Consider the following 15,212-nt stretch of genomic DNA (forward strand, 5'->3'; position numbering starts at 1 on the left):
CCTCCCTGCTCCTGCTGGCCACACTATTCCTAATGCAGGCCAGGATGCCATTGGCCCTCCTGGCCACCTGGGCACACTGCTGGCTCATATTCAGGTGGCTGTCGATCAGCACCCCCAGGTCCATCTCTGTTTGGGAGCTCTCCAGCCACTCCGACCCCAGCCTGTAGCTCTGCATGGGATTGCCGTAGCCAAAGTGCAGCACTCGGCACTTGGACTTGTTGAATGCCATCCCATTGGACTCTGCCCATCTGTCCAGTCGGTCGAGGTCCCTCTGCAGAGCCTTTCTACCCTCTAACTGACTAACATCTGCCCCTAACTTTGTGTCATCTGCAAACTTGCTGATGGCTGACTCTACCCCTTCATCCAGATCATTGATGATGTTGAAGAGGACAGGGCCCAGCACTGATCCCTGGGGGACACCACTGGTGACTGGCCGCCAGCTGGATGTGGCACCGTTCACTACCACTCTCTGGGCCCAGCCATCCAGCCAGTTCCTAACCCAGCACAGAGTGTAATGGTCAAATCCACGGGCTGACAGCTTAGCCAGCAGTTTGCTGTGGGGGACGGTGTCAAAGGCCTTGCTGAAGTCCAGGTAGACCACATCCACAGGCCTCCCCACATCCAGCAGACGGGTCACCTGATCATAGAAAGAGATCAGGTTGGAGAGGCAGGATCTGCCCTTCCTAAATCCATGTTGGCTGGACCTGAGCCCTTGGTCATCCTTCAGGTGCGCAGTTATTGCCGCCAGGATAATCTGCTCCATCACTTTCCCTGGCACTGAGGTCAGGCTGACCGGCCTGTAGTTTCCAGGTTCCTCCATCCGACCCTTCTTGTGGATGGGGACCACGTTGGCCAGTTTCCAGTCATCTGGGACCTCACCGGTGAGCCAGGACTGGAGGAAAATGATGGAGAGTGGCCTGGCTAGCACATCCGCCAGCTCTCTCAGCACCCTAGGATGGATCCCATCCGGTCCCATGGACTTGTGAATATCCAAGTGGCTCAGCAGGTCCCGAACTAATTCCTCATGGATTTCTGGGGCATTACACTGCTCCCCGACCCCATCGCCCAGCTCCGGAGGCCACTCGTCCTGAACTCCTGCCTTGCTGTTAAAAATTGAGGCAAAGAAGGTGTTCAGGACCTCAGCCTTCTCCTCGTCTTCAGTCACCGTGTTCCCCTCCAGGTCCACTAGGGAGTGCAGGTTCTTCCTGCCCTTCTTCTTATTGTTAATATATTTATAAAAATGCTTTTTATTGTCTTTGACTGAGGTGGCCAGCTTCAGTTCCAGCTGGTCCTTAGCCTCCCTAATTTTATTCCTACATAATCTAACAGCTTCCTTGAACATACCTCAAGAAGCCTTCCCCTCCTTCCAAAGGTGATACAGCCTCCTCTTCCCCCTTAAATCCTCCAGGAGCTGCTTGCTCATCCAGGCCGGTCACCTTCCCCACCGGCTTGCCTTCCGGCACGTGGGAACTGCCAGTTCCTGTGCCTTCAAGAGCTCCTGTTTGAAGTAGGTCCAACCCTCCTGAACCCCTTGGTTCATGAGGGCTGGTACCCAGGGGACTTTGCAGACAAGTTTCTTAAACAGGCTGAAGTTCACCCTTCGGAAGTCCAAGGTGAAGGTTCTGTTGTTGCTCCTCCATATCTCCCTGCATATTGAAAACTTCACTATCTCGTGGTCACTGCACCCTAGGCAGCCTCCCACGATCACGTCTCCCACCAGCCCTTCCCTATTGCAGAACAGCAGGTCAAGCAGAGCCTGTCCCCTGGTAGGCTCGCTTAACAGCTGTGTCAGGAAGCAGTCCTCCATTCGCTCCAGGAATCTTCTGGACTGCCTCCTCCCTGCTGAATTAAGTTCCCAGCAGATATCTGGGAGGTTGAAGTCACCAACAAGGACAAGATCAGATGATCTTGAGACAGCCTCCAGTTGCTTGTAGAACAACTCATCAGCCTCCTCATCCTGGTTGGGTGGTCTGTAACAGATTCCAACCAGGATGTCAGACTTGTTAGGCTGTCCTCTGATTTTGACCCACAGGCTCTCAACTACCTCATCTTCCACCTCAAGTTGTGTGGCAGAGGTTGACTCTCTAATATACAGAGCCACCCCTCCTCCTCTTCTCCCTCGCCTGTCTCTCCTAAAGAGCCTGTAACCCCCCATTGTAGCACTCCAATCGTGGGTGCTGTCCCACCAAGTTTCTGAGATGGCGACTACATCATAGTCGCCCTGATGGATTAGGACCTCCAACTCCTCTTGCTTGTTGCCCAGGCTGCGTGCATTGGTGTACATGCATCGCAGCTGGGTTCCTGACTTATCTACTGACCCTACCTTGTGCCCTACTCTTACCTCTGCAGAGGGACCGATTGCCTCACCCACCCCCTTCAGACCTAGTTTAAAGCCCTCCTAATGAGCCCTGCCAACTCCAGTGCCAGGAATCTCTTACCCCTTCTAGATAGATGCACCCCATCAGGACCCAGCAGGTCAAGTGCAGTGAAAGTTGTCCCATGGTCATAGAACCCAAAGTTCTGCCTCTGGCACCATCCCCTGAGCCAATTGTTGATGGTGTGGGTTTTGAGTCCAACCTGTTTTTTTTGATATTGGGAAACTTTCTACTGCACCAGGCCAGCTGGCAACAGATAGAGTACATCTGTCCCAGAGAAGGGGAAAGGTCACACTATATGAGAACGGCCTGTCCCCCAAAGGCAAAAAGATCCTGGGAAGGAAATTGGCAGGTCTCATCGACAGGGCTTTAAACTAGTTTCGAAGGGGGAAGGGGCTGAAACTAGTCCCCTCAGACCAGAGTCTGGGGGCGACAAGCTAGAGTTACAGGTGAAACCAGCAGCCCAGCTGAAGTGCATGTACACTAATGCACGAAGCATGGGTAACAAACAGGAGGAGCTGGAAGCCTTGATGCAGCAGGAAAGTTATGATGTAGTTGCCATCACAGAGACGTGGTGGGATGACTCACATGACTGGAGCACTGCAATTGATGGTTACAAGCTCTTCAGGAGAGACAGGCAAGGAAGAAGGGGTGGAGGGGTGGCCCTGTAAATCAGGGAGGCACTAGATGCCATTGAGATGGAGATTAGGGACGATCGGGTTGAATGCTTGTGGGTAAGAATTAGAGGGAAGACCAGCAGGGCTGACACCCTGGTTGGAGTCTGTTATAGACCACCCAACCAGGAGGAAGATGTTGACGAAGCATTCTATAGGCAGCTTAGGGCTGTCTCAAGATCTCCGGACCTTGTTCTCATGGGCGACATCAACCTGCCTGACATCTGCTGGGATCTCAACACAGCAGAGAGGAGACAGTCTAGGAGGTTCTTAGAATGCATGGAGGACAGCTTCTTATCCCATGTGCTGCTAGAGCCTACCAGGGGCAAGGCTATACTTGACCTCCTCTTCACCAACAGGGAAGGGCTGGTGGGTGATGTGGTGGTTGGAGGGTGTTTGGGGACCAGTGACCACGAGATAATTGAATTCTTGGTTTTTGGCCAAGCTAAGAGGGGCGGCAAGAAGACCTCCACTCTGGACTTCCGGAGGGCAGACATCGGGTTACTCAAGGAACTAATTCAGAGGGTTCCTTGGGATAAAGCCCTTAATAATAAAGGGGTCCAGGAGAGCTGGTCCTACTTCAAGGAAGAATTGTTGAAGGCGCAGGGACAAGCTGTGCCAATATGCCGGAAGATGAGCCGTCGGGGCAGACGGCCAGCGTGGATGGTTAATGAACTTTTAATGGAGGACTGGAAGCTGGCCAACGTTGTGCCCATCCATAAAAAGGGCCGGTTGGATGAGCCAGGGAATTATAGGACTGTCAGCCTGACCTCAGTGCCAGGCAAGATCATGGAACAGGTCATTCTGAGTGCAATAACACAACACTTACAGGATGGCCAAGGGATCAGGCCTAGCCAGCATGGATTTAGGAAGGGTAGGTCCAGCCTGACCAACCTGATCTCCTTCTATGATCAGGTGACCCGCCTGGTGGATGTGGGGCAGGCTGTGGATGTAGTCTACCTGGACATCAGCAAGGCCTTTGACACCGTCCCCCATAGCAAACTCCTGGCCAAGCTGTCAGCCCATGGCATGGATGGGAGCACACTGCATTGGGTTAGGAAGTGGCTGGATGGCCGAGCCCAGAGAGTGGTGGTGAATAGTGCCACATCCAGCTGGCGGCCAGTCACTGGTGGTGTGCCCCAGGGATCAGTGCTGGGCCGTGTGCTCTTTAACATCTTTATTGATGATCTGGATGAGGGCATTGAGTCCATCATCAGTAAATTTGCTGACGACACCAAGCTGGGGGCAGGAGTTGATCTGCTGGAGTGTAGAGAGGCTCTGCAGAGGGACCTCGACAGGCTGGACAGATGGGCAGAATCCAACGGCATGAGATTTAACACATCCAAATGCCGGGTTCTGCACATTGGCCACAACAACCCCATGCAGTGCTACAGGCTGGGATCAGAGTGGCTGGAGGGCAGCCAGGCAGAGAGGGACCTGGGGGTACTGGTTGATGGTAGGCTGAACATGAACCTGCAGTGTGCCCAGGCAGCCAAGAGGGCCAATGGCATCCTGGCCTGCATCAGGAACAGTGTGGCCAGCAGGAGCAGGGAGGTCATTCTGCCCCTGTATACTGCACTGGTTAGGCCACACCTCGAGTACTGTGTCCAGTTCTGGGCCCCTCAGTTTAGGAAGGATGTTGACTTGCTGGAACGAGTCCAGAGAAGAGCAACAAAGGTGGTGAGGGGTTTGGAATACAAGCCCTATGAGGAGAGGCTGAGGGAGCTGGGGTTGCTCAGCCTGGAGAAGAGGAGGCTCAGGGGGGACCTTATCACTCTCTACAACTACCTGAAGGGAGGTTGTAGACAGGCGGATGATGGTCTCTTCTCCCAGGCAGCCAGTACCAGAACAAGAGGACACAGTCTCAGACTGCGCCAGGGGAGGTTCAGGTTGGATATTAGGAAGAAGTTCTGTACAGAAAGAGTGATTGCCCATTGGAATGGGCTGCCCGGGGAGGTGGTGGAGTCGCCGTCATTGGAGGTGTTCAGGAGGAGACTTGATGGGGTACTTGGTGCCATGGGTTAGCTGTTTGGGTGGGTTGGATTGGTTGATGGGTTGGACGCGATGATCTTGAAGGTCTCTTCCAACCTGGTTTGGTTTATACTAAAACCAGGAATCGGTTGCTTTTACAGCCTCTTTCACCTCCGAAATGAACTCTAGAATTAGTTAGATGAAACTTCAATACTGAAAGGTTTATTCTAGATGATTCAAAAGTCCAAGAAAATCAGGAAATGAGAAAAATGGAAAACAGTTTATTCCTTCGCTGACGAAGCGAAGAAAAGGGAAACAGGGATTCTCAGGGTCTCTTAGTTGACTCAGGGACCACAGGGTTCTCAGGGTTCGTGCACTGTAGATTCCTCGTTGATTCTTCCTTTGGACGCGATGCAGCTGCACAACAGTTTGAAATCAAACTCTTTCAGCTAAAGTTAAATTTCTTTGTGGAATGCACTGAATTTCACCATTCTCTTGCATTACCCAATAAGTGTGACCCGGACCTTCAGCTGAAACCACCCCTCGGACAGGTTTAGCCTCTCCTGAGGGTGAAAATACCCAAACAGTTTTACCTAACAGATTCTTTTCTCTAACAACAGGAACTCTATCACCTTCAACTTTCCGTAGCAAATCTGAATGTGCAGGTCCAGCTCGGTTCACTGAACCTCTGCTATTTACCAGCCAGGTTGCTTGTGCTAAATGTTTTTCCCAGTTTTTCAAAGATCCACCCCCCTTGGCCTAAAGAGTGGTCTTCAACAAACTGTTGTAGCGTTCAATCTTCCCTGAAGCTGGCGCATAGAAGGGAATATGGAATATCCACTCAATACCGTGCTCTTTTGCCCAGTTCTTGACAAGGTTGTTCTTGAAATGAGTTCCGTTGTCTGACTCAATCCTCTCTGGAGTTCCGTGTCTCCACAGGATCTGTCTCTCCAGACCGAGAATGGTGTTGCGTGCAGTTGCATGTGGAACTGGATAAGTTTCCAACCATCCAGTGTTTGCCTCTACCATAGTAAGCACGTATTGCTTACCAGAATGAGAACGTGGTAGAGTGATGTAGTCAATCTGCCAAGCTTCACCATACTTGTACTTGGACCATCTGTCACCATACCACAAGGGCTTAAGTCGTTTTGCCTGCTTAATAGCAGCACAAATGTCACAGTCATGGATGACTTGTGTGATAGCATCCATGGAAATGTCTATGGATCTGTCATGAGCCCATTGGTATGTTGCATCTCTGCCTTGAAGTCCTGACGAATCATGAGTCCACCGAGCTAAGAATATCCCACCTCGGTGTTTCCAGTCGAGATCAAGATTAGAGTCCATGTCTACTTGAGAAACTCTTGCAGCTAGACCTGCCTGATGGTTGTGTTGCTGTTCCTCAGTAGCTTTGCTCTTAGGAATGTGAGCATCGATGTGTCTCACTTTCACTGGAATTCTCTCGACTTGATCAGCAATGTCCTGCCACAGGTCAGCTGCCCAAATGGGTCTTCCTTTCCTCTGCCAACCACTCTTTTTCCAGTTCTTTAGCCAACCCCATAGAGCATTGGCTACCATCCATGAGTCGGTGTAGAGGTAAAGCTTTGGCCATCTGTCACGTTCAGCTACGTCGAGAGCTCGCTGGACAGCTTTTATCTCTGCGAACTGACTGGATTCTCCTTCTCCATCCTTCGCCTCTGCAACTCGGCGTGTTGGACTCCACACTGCAGACTTCCACCTTCGCTTGTTCCCAACAAGACGACAGGAACCGTCTGTGAACAAAGCATATTTCTTTTCATCATCAGAAAGGTCATTGTAAGGATGAGCTTCCTCAGCACGAGTAACTTTCTCCTCTGGAGGTTTAGCACAGTTGGTACCTTCAGGCCAACTTGAGATCACCTCCACTAGACCAGGTCTTTCAAGATTTCCCATTCGAGCTCTCTGTGTTATCAGAGCCATCCACTTAGACCATATTGAGTCTGTGGCATGATGTGGTGTGGAGCCTTTGCCTTTGAACATCCAATTCAAAACTGGCAATCTGGGAACTAAGAGAAGTTGTGATTCAGTTCCAATCACTTCAGAAGCTGCCTTTATTCCTTCTAGGCAGCTAAAATTTCTTTCTCTGTTGGAGTATAATTAGCCTCTGAACCTCTGTAACCTCGACTCCAGAAACCAAGAGGTAGTCCACGTCTCACCTGGAGCTTTTTGCCACAAGCACCAGGTTGGACCATTGTCACTTGCAGCCGTGTACAAAATGTTCTTAATGTCTGGACCATCTCGGACAGGTCCCAGAGCCATTGCTTGAACTACCTCTTGCTTTATCTGGTCAAAGGCTGCTTGTTGTTCAGGTCCCCAGTGGAAATTGCTTCTCTTTCGAGTCACACATACAGACTGTATCCAGGAATGTGCAGTCTCCAAAATCCCCAAGAAACATAGGGTGTCTTGCTTGTTTGTGGGATTTGCCATAGCAGAGACTCTATTTACCACATCCACTGGAATGTGACAGCGTCCATCCTTCCACCGCACTCCCAGACACTGAATATCTGTGGTAGGTCCTATCACCTTGTCTCGCTTGATGGCAAAACCTGCATTCAGAAGAATGTCAATGATTTTGTTACCTTTCTCGAAGACTTCCTCAGCAGTTTTACCCCAGACGATGATATCATCGATGCACTCAATGTTTTCTGGAGCACTGCCTTTCTCCAGAGCATCGTGGATCACTGCATGACAGATGCTTGAGCTGTGAATCCAGCCCATTGGCAATCTGTTGAAAGTGTACTGGATTCCTCTCCAGGTGAAAGCAAACTGAGGCCTGCATTCCTCTGCTATGGGAATAGAGAAAAATGCATTAGCAATGTCTATGGTAGCATACCATTTGGCCTCTTTGGATTCCAGCTCATACTGTAGCTCCATCATGTCTGGCACTGCTGCACTCATAGGTGGTGTCACTTCATTTAGGGCTCAGTAGTCGACCGTCAGACGCCAGTCTCCGTTCTGCTTCCGCACAGGCCACACTGGACTGTTGAAAGGTGAATGAGTTTTGCTGATGACTTTCTGACTCTCCAACTGACGAATCAGATTCTGAATGGGCAAAAAAGAGTCACGGTTGGTTCTGTATTGTCTGTGATGCACAGTCTGAGAAGCAACCGGCAATTTAATGTCCTGTATCTTGTGTTGTCCCACAACTGCAGATTCATCAGAAAGCTCAGGTCCAACAGACAGCTTCAATTTTTGTCCATCAATTTCTACAGAAGCTACTCCAAAAGCCCATTTGTAACCTCTAGGGTCTTTGAAACGCCCTTCTCTCAGAAAATCAATTCCCAACATACAAGGTGCGTCAGGTCCACTCACAACTGTATGCTTCCTCCATTGTTTACCAGTTAAACTTATATTAACCTCCACATTACTTAACTCTTGAGATCCACCAGTGACTCCCAGAATAGTTATAGACTCTGATCCCTGATAATTTGATGGCATTATGGTGCAATGAGCTCCTGTGTCAACCAAGGCCCTGTACTTCCGAAATTGTGAAGTGCCAGGCCACTGGATGTACACATCCCAATAGATTCTATTATCTCTGTAATCCCTCTCCTCCCCCTGGCGGGAGGCAGGGCACCCCTAGTTATGGGGAACATGCCCACATGTGCATTGAGCAAAGTGTGCAGTGTTATAACTGGAGCCACTGTTGGAGCTACTAGAGTCGTTCTGGGGAACTGTGGAAGTAACAGCTACCCTTCTGGTATTGCTACCTCGGGTTCTGCCACTTTGCAATTCCCTCAGTCTCCTGAAAAGCTTAGAAGTTGGTTGGCCATCCCAGCGGTTCATGTTCTCACCAAACTGATTACGCAGAGTTATCCAAATAGTCCTACGTGACTGCCTTGGTGGTCTGTTTTGATTTGATCTGTTTTGGAATGACCTCCTTGGAGGGCGTGTGTTCCTCACAGATGAAACTTGTATCCACCTGGAGGAAGAATTAGAATTATCCTTCTGTTCCAGTTGGTATATGGAATCTTTCAGATCCTTCATGCAATTCTCAATTTTTCCAGACAGAGTTTCAATGGCTGAAACCAAGGAAACACGTGTCATGCTATCCTCCAATTGTCTCATTTGGTCAGTGAATTGGCCAACCGTAGGAGGAGCTCCTCCATAATTTCTTGACACAATTCTGCTTGCCAGAATGTTTGCATAATTAGAAGGAGCAAGTTTGATGATCTTTTTAGCAAGACCAATACCCACAGGAATGTCATCAGGATTCAGAGTTTCATGTTCACCATAGAGTATCTCTCTAACAGCAAATTCTCTCAGGCGCTTAATTCCCTCATCTATGGTAGTCCTGGGTTTAGGATTCCAAGGAAGATCCTCTCAGGAAGGGTATCTCAGGGCAACTGCCATTAAAAGGCGTATCCACAGATTAACCTTACCGAGAGCCCTGCCTAGATGTCTATCTATTCCATTATCCCTCGAGAGAGTTCCTAACTGAGCTGCTGACTTACCTCCAACTGTTAGAGCTAGAGCACCTGTATCATAACACCTACTAAGCCAAGCTAGAACTGGCTCCTTATCTGCCCTGGTGTAATCTTTACGAACCACCTCTTCCAGCTCCTGTCCTAGCTGCATCTCTATCCTGTTTTGCTCTCACTAAGTCAGCTAGATCTTTAAAACAAATCTTCTCTTCCTCCTCAGCAGGATCTTTTCTAGTAGAGGGTCCCTCACCAGGATCAGTCTCCTGCTCTTCTCCTCCATTAGCTCCTGGTTCGGCTTTGGTCTTTCCATTTCTAGTCTTTAAAACAGCCACTTTAACTGGAGCTGTGTTTGAATTTACAGACGCCTTAACAGAAGCTGACAGGTTCTGTGACAGATCAGCTGCTGGGGCAGTGGCTTCCAGTCCCACTGTGCAAGAAGACGGAAATGACCTGGCGCCGTTAATGGCCGAAGAAGGAGCGGGAGGAGGAGAAGGAGGAGATGCCATGTTGGCATCTGCCGCTGCCCCTGGCAGCTTGCCAGAATCAGCGGCAAAACCATTCAGAGCAGCTTTTCCAATTAACTATTTAGCTTTCTTTTTAACTGACACAGATTCTCCACATTCCTCATCACTAGATGTCTCTGGGACTGACCCGGAGCCATGCCGTTTTCTCTTTGATCTAGTTTTAATAACAAAACACGCCCTGTACACCTTCCTCTCCCGACGCAAAGAGTACAGCGAATACACATTAGTTATCACCAGCAGCAGGATCACACACACCAAATAAATCACCCTCGGATCCCAGCCATCACTTAAGGTTACTCTTTCTTCTAATGGGATCGTAAACTCTTTTATCTCAATCGGGAGAGTGCTAGAGGTCACATTCCTGTATCTCGCTGGCCAGAAAAAATCCACACATTTTCCATACTATAGTCTGACTCTATGCATAAACCACAAATAAATTGTCTGCACCAAATATTTACCCAGGTAATCCAGAATCAAACCCAAACAATATCTGTAAACCAGAGCCCCAAAAATTGAGAAAAATAAACGCTCCAATATCCACAGCACATTCATGTTTGCTAATCTGGCTATAAAACACTAAATCAATAAAGCAATAAAGCAATAAATTAAGCTAATTATCCGCCGCACGTTGGGCGCCAAGAGAAAAAAAATGTCGAGGGTTGAGGGGAAGTCCTCAAGCCTTCTTCCCCCCCCCGTAAGCAAAGGGAAGAAAATTGAAAGAGAAAAAAAAACACAGCCAGATAAGCAAAGGATTTTGTGCTGTATTTACAAGCGGTTTAGGAAATGCAGGTCTATATACAGAATTTACAGTATTTACAATATATACACGGAAATATACAACAAAGTAACACAGGAATGAGATTCCCTCCTCTGCTGAGGAGGGTTCCCCACCCCTGTACCCCCTTCTCTCCCCCTTTTTCCCAGAGAGGGTTAGAAAGAGAGAAAAGGAATAATTGTTAATTAAAAGCAGTTATAATTAGAGCAAAATATGTTAGTAAGTTTAGTAAAGGCCTTATCGGTTCCAAGGTCAGTCTGGCTGAAAGCCCAGGAGCTGTGAGCTGCAGAAGGAGGGGGAGAAAAGTGCAAGACTGAGTGAGACCAGTCTCACTGGGAATCAAAACTTAAGGCAGTGCTCTGCTTCTCCACCAATTAAATTAGTGTAGACCTGTCTTGTTTATAAAACATTCAGCCATGGTGTCCCTTTGTTAAAGGCACCGCCTCAAACGGTCACACCCTTAAGCAATTGGCTTTGGCTTGTTGTCCAGGTGCCTCTCCTTTCTCCTTCTTCCCAGGCTGGGGAGTATGTCCCCCCCAGGTTGTTTGCCCCCTGCCCAGCATGCCTTCCTCATCTTCCTCAGGTCCATTAGTGGTCAAATGAGGGCTTGAAGGACTTTTGTGGTTAGCTCAGGATGTCAACACATTCAATACATTGTGTGGAAACACAGAACCACAGAATGTCGGGGGTTGGAAAGGATCTTGAAAGATCATCTAGTCCAAGCCCCCTGCCATAACAGGACTGCCTAAAGTAGGTCACACAGGAAGTTTCTCCTTTCTGCTTATTAATCTGTGATTTGTCAAACTTTAAGGCTGTCCTGCAAAACTGTTGCAAAGGACTCTTTAGGCACACTTCTCTCAGGTGGATGCAAAATCATTGGAAGGAAAAATAAAAATAAATGAAGGTTGATATGGCAGTGTCCCTAGACCATAGACTGGTCAGCCTCACCTCCATTTCTGGAAAGGTGATGGAACAACTCATCCTTGGCACTGTCTTTAGGCATATCAAAGATAAGAAGGACATTAGGAGCAGTCACCATGGTTTTACCAACCTGATAGCCTTTTTTGAGGACATAACCAGGTGGATAGATGGTGGTAGTGCAGTGGATGTGGGTTATATGGATTTCAGTAAAGTGTTTGACACCATCTCCTACATAATCCTAGCAGCTAAATTTAGGAAGGGTGGTCTGGAGAATAGAATAGAATAGAATAGAATAGAATAGAATAGAATAGAATAGGATAGAATAGAATAGAATAGAACAGAACAGAACACATTGGAAGAGACCTTCAAGATCATCGCATCCAACCTATCATCCAACACCACCTAATCAACTAAAACATGCAACCAAGCACCCCATCAAGTCTCCTCCTAGACATGATCATTTTCATAGGTGTTTCCACATGATGAACAGCTACCATGACTTTCATAGTATCTTCTATTAGAATAGAATAGGTAGTAAGGTGGACTGTGAACTGATTGAAGGAAAGAAGTCAGAGAGTTGTGGTCAATAGGAGTCTAGTTGGAGGCCTGTATCTAGTGGAGTTCCTCAGGGGTTGGCACTAGGACCAGTACTATTCAATATATTCTTTAAGGACCTTGATGAGGGAACAGAGAGCAATGTCAGCAAGTTTGCTGATGACACAAAACTGGGAGGAGTGGCTGACACACCAGAAGACTGTGCTGCCATTCAGTGAGACCTAGTGTGACCGTTTGAGGCTGTGCCTTTAAGAAAGAGACAGTGCTGGGACACTATGGCTGAATGTTTTGGAATATTAATGAAAACAATCAGATATTCTAAACTAATTTCATTGGTGGATTGGTGGAATGCAGTTTTAAGTTTAGGTGCAGCTGGAACTTTCCTCAGTTTGCTCCTTTCCTTCTCCCTTTCCAGCTCGTCTGCTTCTGGGCTCCCTGCCAGATTGACCCTGAACAGATAAGGCCGACTAACACTCTGCTTTAATTAATAACTGCTCTTTTTCTCTCTTTCTAACCCTTTTTGAGGAAAAAGGGGAGAGAAGGGAGTAGAGGGGGGGGAACCCTCCTCCGGAGGAGGGAATTTCGTTCCTGTATTATTGTTTTTTTTTACTTTGCTGTATATTTCTGTATATATGTTGTAAATACTGTAAATTGTGTACATATCCTGCATTTTCCAAAATTGCTTGTAAAATATAGCATTTTTCCTTGCTTCTCCGGCTGGCTACCTGTGTTTTGTTTTTTTTCTTCCTCTTTGTGGGGGAGAGGAGGCTAGGCCTTCTCTCAAACCCACCACACCTAGACATGCTGGAGAGTTGGGAAGGGAGAAATGTAATGAAATTCAACAAGGGCAAGAGTAGAGTCTTGCACCTGGGAAAGAACAACCCCATGGAGCAGGATAGGTTGGAGACTGACCTGCTGGAGAGCAGCATAGGGAAAAGGGACCTTGGGGTCCTGGTGGACAGAAGGATGACCATGAGCCAGCAATGTGCCCTTGTGGCCAAGAAGGCCAATGGTATTCTGGGATGTATTAGAAGGGGCGTGGTTAGTAGGTTGACAGAACTTGTCCACCCCCTTTACTGGTAAGGCCTCATCTGGAATATTACATTCAATTCTGGGCCCCTCAGTTCAAGAAAGACTGGGAACTACTTGAAAGAGTCTAGCACAGAGCCACAAAGATGATTAAGGGAGTGGAACACCTCTTGTATGAGGAAAGGCTGAGGGAGATGAGTCTCTTTAGCTTGGATAAGAGGAGACTGAGGGGTGACCTCATTAATGTTTATAAATATGTAAAGGGTGAGTGTCAGGAGGATGGAGCCAGGCTCTTCTCAGTCATGTCCAATGATAGGACAAGTGGCAATGGGAGCATAGGCGGTTCCACATAAACATAAGGAAAAACTTTTTCACCATGGGGGTGACAGAGCACTGGAACAGGCTGCCCAGAAAGGTTGTGGAGTCTACTTCTTGGGAGACATTCAAAACCTACCTGGATGCATTCCTGTGTGACCTGGTATAGGTGATCCTGCTCTGGCAAGGGGTTTGGACTAAATGATCTTTTGTGATCCCTTACAACCCCTAACATTCTGTGATTCTGTGACTTCTTTTAAATGTATATTTAGATTTAAGGAATGTAGCAGTTTGGGCTGGGTGCCCTCTGCTGTGTTTATACAAGGTGTACTTCTTGTGTCCAAAAGTCCAGCCCAGAGTGGTGGACACAGGAAACCCGGTATTTTCATCCCCTAATTCCCTGCACCACTATAAGATCCAGTACGGGGTCTGGCACTTTCTCTTTCTTCCCTCGCCGGCACCTGGTAACTGGGGGAGATGTCTCTCAGCCTTGGGGGATGGGCAGTCTCAGATCTGGCCAGCTGAGACTAGCCTAGCAGTGGAGTGGGAAGGGGGGGAAGAAGGAGCCCTGGGGATCTTGGGTGTACCCTCAGGTGGGGATGGGATGTTTCTGGGTATGCTTTTGGGATCTTTCTTTGTCATTTCATTTCTGGCTTTCTGTAAACATTCACCGCTTTCCATTTAAACTTTCCATCACTTTTGCAATCCGTTTGTCTGAGTCGTTATTTTTGCCTGTGGTGGGGAGGGGGTCTGCTTCAACCCATCACAAGGAAAAAACCCAAACTAATGTCGTCTCCCAAAATACTTGGTAGGAATAAGGAGTTTATCTTGTCTGCCAAATCTGCATGTTATCTCATTGGTGGCATTTTAATTATTTACATCTGGTTTCATTCTCTTTCCTACATTTCTCTGGTGAAATGAATGAGAAATTGCTTGGTGATTCAAAGATCAGTAAATGAACTTAAAAATGTCATATGCAGGCACATACAAGCAGTAATCCTGTGTAACCACACCTACTGTCTGTGCTGGAATTGGCATATAAAGAAAAGTTAGACGAAACATTGCAGATAGGATTTTGAAATTTTAAAGCCGGGGCTTGCACAGGCTTGCATTTCAGCAGGAAGCTCTCTCAGGAACGCACCAAGACCAACAGCCTCGGAGGGCACCTCACTACTTTCCTTTTCAGGCTACGGGAGCAGCAGGAACCCGGCAATCCCAGGACACTCGGCAAGGATTGGCATAGCCGTCTTCTCACGTGCCTGCTGCTCGTGACTGTTACGTCACCAGCAGCAAATTTAAAACCCCAGCCAGGGCTTGAGGGGGCTGCATTTCAGCAGGAAGGTCTCCCGTGCTCTCACTCGGCTGCACGCACTGCCACACTTTTTCTAATTTTTTGTCCAGTAGGTCCTGTGGCCAGGGATAGGAATGGTTGTCACTCGTAGCAATAATTCCTTCAACAAATCAGTGTCGACTGAGACTGGGGTGGAACATAAGCAGGTAGGTGTCCAGGTATCTGGCTTCAGAGAGTGCTGGAGCCTGGCACTTGAGATGCAGGGTAGTGGGGACAACTCCTGCATTAGGTGTGAGCAGTTCAACTATCTGCTTAACCTCGT

General features: G+C 48.1%; 1 protein-coding gene across 3 annotated transcripts in view; it reads left to right on the forward strand.

Moving 5' to 3' along the window:
* Positions 1-15,212, forward strand: part of KCMF1 (potassium channel modulatory factor 1) — a 237,995-nt gene that overhangs the window by 170,680 nt on the left and 52,103 nt on the right. Inside the window, exon 4 of one of the 3 annotated variants that reach the window (XM_068168630.1) lies at positions 15,004-15,096. The exons of the other annotated variants lie outside the window; for them this stretch is intronic. Within the exon in view, the coding sequence (XP_068024731.1) occupies positions 15,004-15,096 (93 nt within the window). The remainder of the gene's footprint in view (positions 1-15,003; positions 15,097-15,212) is intronic. 3 annotated transcript variants of the gene reach the window in all.

This window comes from Melanerpes formicivorus, unplaced genomic scaffold (genome assembly GCF_026170545.1).
Source record: "Melanerpes formicivorus ecotype bairdi unplaced genomic scaffold, bMelFor1.0.p_v2 SCAF_145, whole genome shotgun sequence".
NCBI classification, from domain to species: Eukaryota; Metazoa; Chordata; class Aves; order Piciformes; family Picidae; genus Melanerpes; species Melanerpes formicivorus.